General features: G+C 40.8%; 1 protein-coding gene across 1 annotated transcript; it reads left to right on the top strand.

Moving 5' to 3' along the window:
- The first annotated feature begins 1,879 nt into the window (after window positions 1–1,879).
- Window positions 1,880–4,977, top strand: LOC113695797 (expansin-A6-like). The gene is made up of 3 exons (XM_027214955.2): window positions 1,880–2,233; window positions 2,482–2,800; window positions 4,054–4,977. The coding sequence occupies exons 1-3, from the start codon at window positions 2,080–2,082 to the stop codon at window positions 4,367–4,369; spliced, it is 789 nt and encodes a 262-aa protein (XP_027070756.1). The 5' UTR covers window positions 1,880–2,079; the 3' UTR covers window positions 4,370–4,977.
- Window positions 4,978–5,499: the final 522 nt, after the last annotated feature.

Genomic DNA, 5,499 nt, shown 5'->3' on the forward strand with positions numbered 1-5,499 from the left:
TTTAAATCAAAGAAAAGAAAATGTCTCAGTTCATATTCGAGTAAAAACAGTAACTTCTACCAATTAGTTTCGCAAAAATCTCATAGTAAATTTTCTTATTAGGACCGGGCACATTGGTATGGAAGTGGCGGAGGCTCGTTCAGTAATTCTTGCAGCAAATCAATTCTCAGAGTGCCATTTGCCGACCCCACACATGCGCACCCAGCAATCATAGCCACGTGCGCATCAGGGTACAAAGCAATTTCCCTCATCTTTTGCCTTTTCTTCTTCTTATCATTATTGTTCTGTTTATCTATAAAATTATAAGAGAGAAAACAATAAATTTAACCTCCTTGTGACATGTCATCACGAGCCCGCGTGGATTGCTATTTTTTTGAAAATTTTATAAACAATGTATTTATAATTATTTAATATATATATGTGGTAAAAAATAATTAAAAAATATATTTATAGAAATGTAAACAATTTTTAAGAAAAAATACCAATAATAATTAAATTTTTTAATAAAAAAAAATTTGAGCGTGTTCAATTTCAATCACCATCAAAAGTCAGAAACTATAAATTTCTTATAAAGGTTCTTAGAAATTGCCCATCAATAAGGTCTCACATCGTAAGTAGAATTCAAATGCACGATCTTTTATGAAAAAATAGCATTTTCATTGAACAAACTTGTTTTGACTTCAATAATAATTACAAAACTTTGTAACGATGAGTTATTACTCGCAATAAATGACCCACGTATTTCCCTCTCCCTCGTCTTTGTCTCTCTGTCTTTTCCTTGTTACTATTTTTTTTTGTTCTTTTTCAAAGGATGGGAAAGCTAGTGTTCTAACCAACAGCCGTTTGGGTTGTTGATCATCACCAATGACTTAAAGTCTTTGTAGGGTAGGAGGCCAAAAGTTCAAACTTTACCTCCCATTGCTTTGCCAATACGTGACTAAACGGTTGTGTAATATACCTATTTGATCCGATAGTGATTCAGTTCCCGTCGATTCTCACATTGGTCTAGTTGAGCTTTCTCCCTAAAATAGGTTAGAGTAGGAGACGCGCCCGTTTGATCCGATGGTGATTTAGTTCCCATCGGTTTTTCTATTAACCCAATCGAACCTCCCTCTAAAATAAGGTAGAGTAGAAGTGGAGCAAACGGTGATAATTAACAAAAAAAAAAAAGAAAAAGGAAAGCTGGTGTTCCAAATGGCAGGACAAAGAACATCGCCACATATATTTTTGTTACATTGTCAATATGATCCTTCTCCAATGATTATTTTCATTTTCTTATTTGATTGAGATCCTTCTCTAAAGCTGAAGGTATTTTAAACTTGTAAAACTTGACATTTACTGTAAAGTTATTTTGACGTTAACATTTGAGCTGCGGCATTATTGCAGCCTGGGAACCAACATATAGTTTGGGGAAGGATTATGGTGACGTTCCAATACGAGGAGACAGTGAAATAGCCACTTAATTAGAGAAAATACTTGTGTAGGTTTTGTTTATTAACCCGGATCATACAGTATCTTCTACAGCACTATGATATAATGAGGCAAGAAAAGTTACTAACTATTTGACGAAATATGTAAATTTATGCTAGTTTTGGCTGCTCCACATGCTTTGCAAGTGAAATCACCAACCATATCAACCAATACTACACAGTACCTTCCCTATTAGTGTTTCGATTGTCGATTCAAACTTCAAACCACTGGGAAAATCCACTAGGAGTTGGATCTTGTCCAACCAATAAAGGGGGGAGGAAAGAAAAAAAAAAAGAAAAGGCCAAGAACATTAAATAAGGACATGGGGTGACAATCTTCCATTAATTACAGAACCCCGGGCATGTGATCGTGAGTGTTTTACGATTATACCCTCTCAGAAAATCACTGTGGTATGGAGGCCGTCCTTTTAAGTAGCCCCCTTTCCTCCCGCTTTCCCCTGGAACAGAGCACCCTTCCCCTAGCGGCTAGCTAAAGCCCCCTACTCCACCAACAGAACACGGTATATGTATATCCTTCCAGTTTCAGTTTCAGTCGAGCCGGAGTGGTAATTACTCATAAGGTAATTGGTCAAGTGAGAATTTTCAAAAAATGAAAATGGCTCAAATGTGTCTGCTCTGCATTGCTGCTCTGCTCTGTTTCTTGACGGTGGTTAACGCTAGAATGCCGGGTGCTTATTCCGGCGGTCCCTGGCAAAGCGCCCACGCTACTTTCTACGGCGGCAGCGATGCCTCTGGCACCATGGGTATGCATGCATCATTCGTCCCACATCCTCCCCTCTATATTTTACACATACTAACTAAAATTTTGTACGTACTACGACTGTAGTATTTTCTTGAACCTCAGATTTTACTTATATGACATGTCCGTCCCCAATCGGTGCATGCCTGTTTTCACATAAACTCTGTAGTAGTATGCTAGTAAAAATACTAGTACTACTAATTATAAACTTTTGATTGTTTATAAGTATTTTGATTTACGGTAACTCATCAGGTGGGGCATGCGGGTACGGCAACCTGTACAGCCAAGGCTATGGAGTGAACACGGCAGCGCTGAGCACAGCGCTTTTCAACGATGGTCTAAGCTGCGGGGCCTGCTTTGAGCTAAAATGTGCTGATGACCCCAAATGGTGCCTTCCCGGCAGCCCTTCCATTTTTATTACGGCGACAAACTTTTGCCCGCCAAACTTCGCCTTACCAAACGACAACGGTGGGTGGTGCAACCCTCCCAGACCCCACTTCGACCTCGCCATGCCCATGTTCCTCAAGATTGCCCAGTACCGCGCCGGCATCGTCCCCGTCAACTTCCGTCGGTAAGTAGTTTCACTTTCACCACTCGCGATCCATCCATTGGATAAAGATAAACAAACCCCTCTTAAGCTACTAGTTAGTTGTATATATTAGCGGGTCTCGCTTCGGTCTTTTCTCTATGGTGACATTTTTTTCTTTCTAGAGCCTAGAGCACTAGCATTGGGATTTGAGTTTAGACCATCCGTACGATGTTAGCATTGGCTAATACAATAATATATGTGACAATTATCTTAGCAAGCCGAACAAAAAGCGAAAAGTTATCTTTGTACTTGGACTATATACACATTAATTGCAACTATGTTAAAAAAAGGAGATTAGGAAAAGAAAAGTTCCTAAGGGTGAAAGGTACGCAGAATGGTTAATCAGTACTCAGCAGTCGGAGTCATTCTAGTAGTAGTTATTTTGGTTCCGTTTTTGTCTCTTTTCTTTTCCTCCCTGTTCTAGTGGTGTACTAATTTGACAGGCACCAAGCAGTGTCCCTTTTTTTTTTTTGTCGGTTAATTAATCTGTGGAGTGCATTTGTTGGCAAAAAAAAAAAAAAAGAGTTAATCTCTGGAGTGCTACTGGAATTTTTTTCATCCTAAGCTGGTTGTGAGAACTGAGAAGGGAATCCGCCAATTCTATTTGTAGTTGTGGTCCACCCCAGATTCAGAGATGCTGGACGCGTTTTTGCGTCGCTTTCACCATTTTTCAGTTAGTAACAAATTACTACCCACCAAAAATTTTCACTCCTATCATCCTATGTTGTTCTGTGCCATGCCATGGTACACTAAAACCCGGATTCAGTCCAGAATGGACAAATGCCACTTGATTTTATTCTTTTTTGAAAATGGATTCGTATGCTAAAGTGCAGCCCAAGATAACGCCGGGAGATCCCGATCTCGGTTGCCGATCCTTGAGCATTTCCGGTTACGAGGGCAACAGCGTAGTTTTATGAACAATATTGAGTGTCGATGCAAAAAGCCGCACTGTCATGGTGGGGCCTCATTACCTGAATTACCGGTCAATAACCCCAGTCCCTCCCCTTGTCCCCTGCCCTAAGGCAAAAACTGTAAGGTGCATGCAGCAGCAGCATCTTCTTGTGACAAACCATGATAGCATTAAAGAACCTATTACCTAACGTCGTGCTTAGGATTTTTTTTTTTTTTTCTAGTATATATAGTACTAGTGTTTATTAGGTACGTTACGTTTTAATGATCTTAAAACAACTTTTTGGTAAAATAAAATAAAATAGAATAAAATTTGGTTTTTGCAGGGTCCCTTGCAGGAAGCGTGGAGGAATCAGGTTCACCGTCAACGGCTTCCGTTACTTCAACTTGGTTCTGATCACCAATGTCGCAGGTGCAGGGAATGTGATGCGCGCCAGCGTGAAGGGTACCCGCACCCAATGGCTGCCCCTCAGCCGCAACTGGGGCCAAAATTGGCAGTCCAATGCCCAGCTCGCGGGCCAGGCCCTGTCCTTCAGAGTCACCACCAGCGATCGCCGTACCTCCACCTCATGGAACGTCGCACCACCTAACTGGCAATTTGGCCAGACCTTCGTCGGCAAGAATTTCCGAATTTACACTTAAATAATTAACTTTCAACCACCACCAATTCCCGTAATTTAGTACTAGTAGTATTATCAATCAATTAAATTAAGTAGTTTCTGGATCCAAGTAACAGTAGTAATACCCTATTTTCACGCTCTGCCGCCTTCGCAGTTTTTCTTTTTCCCCCTTCTTACCCCCGGAAACTATTTTGGAGCAAGCAAGCGCTAAAAGCAAGCAGCGCCATTTTACCCTACTAGCTGCTTATTAGGCATGGTACTGCACTACCAGGAGACTATTAATGGTGGTGAAGAAGCACTTATAAATAGCTATAGGATTGTACTGTCAAGTGGGCTTGCTTACGGTAAGCTTTGTCCATTCTTTTTGACGTGGAAGCCATGACCCTGCAAGTTTGGCTTGGAGTCGTCTTTTCTTTTTCTTTTTTTTTAAAGTATTCTGGTGCTGTAGCCTTATGGGCAGTGAAGATATGCCGGCAGCAGCAGCAAAGTGCAAAAGCTGTTTGTAGGGGCTGAAGTGGCTGCAGGGAAAAGCATGATCCCGGTGTAGCCCGCAGCTCCAGTTATATTCGTATTCAGTATTGATATTACGATGAACACCATTAATATATACTACATCTATAGCTTTTGGTATGTTTGTTCTTCTCATTGTGGTGAATGGATGTAGTAGAAAAGATGAGGCATGAATGCTTTAATTTAATGCACTGCTACTAAGAATTTGTGTTGGGGGTCGGTCGGTCGGTCGATCGAATTGATGGTGCCTTGGTCACTGCAAAATGGTTTCAGCGACCACCACGACCATCATCATGGCGGCATTCGGGAATTTGCACTTCCTAATCAAATATTGTCAGTTACCGCTAAACTTCCTGCCGGGATGTACCCAAAATTTCAAGAAATTATGGCAGGCTTTGCTCGTGCCAACAACAGCCCAGTACGGTCCAGTGCTATGACAACCAGATGTAAATTTTCAGCATATGAAGTCAAAGTGACATAAAACTCCCGTTATCGTGCCTCTTATGAGTCTTATCATTTGGAATCTCTCTCCCAAAAACATGTTTTCGACATTCACTTTTCTCTGGATAGATCTACTGAACTCCGGCTATGGATCACGCAAAAAGCCAAAATCCTTTTTAAGCTTTTGTTATTTTATTTTAT

This window comes from Coffea arabica, chromosome 6e, assembly GCF_036785885.1.
Source record: "Coffea arabica cultivar ET-39 chromosome 6e, Coffea Arabica ET-39 HiFi, whole genome shotgun sequence".
NCBI lineage: Eukaryota > Viridiplantae > Streptophyta > Magnoliopsida > Gentianales > Rubiaceae > Coffea > Coffea arabica.

Bases quoted from the DNA above. Each gene is read 5' to 3' on its own strand.
- LOC113695797 (XM_027214955.2), top strand. From the start codon at position 2,080: ATGAAAATGGCTCAAATGTGTCTGCTCTGCATTGCTGCTCTGCTCTGT. The intron at 2,234-2,481 runs GTATGCATGCAT...GTAACTCATCAG, and splicing joins CGATGCCTCTGGCACCATGG to GTGGGGCATGCGGGTACGGC. The intron at 2,801-4,053 runs GTAAGTAGTTTC...TGGTTTTTGCAG, and splicing joins GTCCCCGTCAACTTCCGTCG to GGTCCCTTGCAGGAAGCGTG.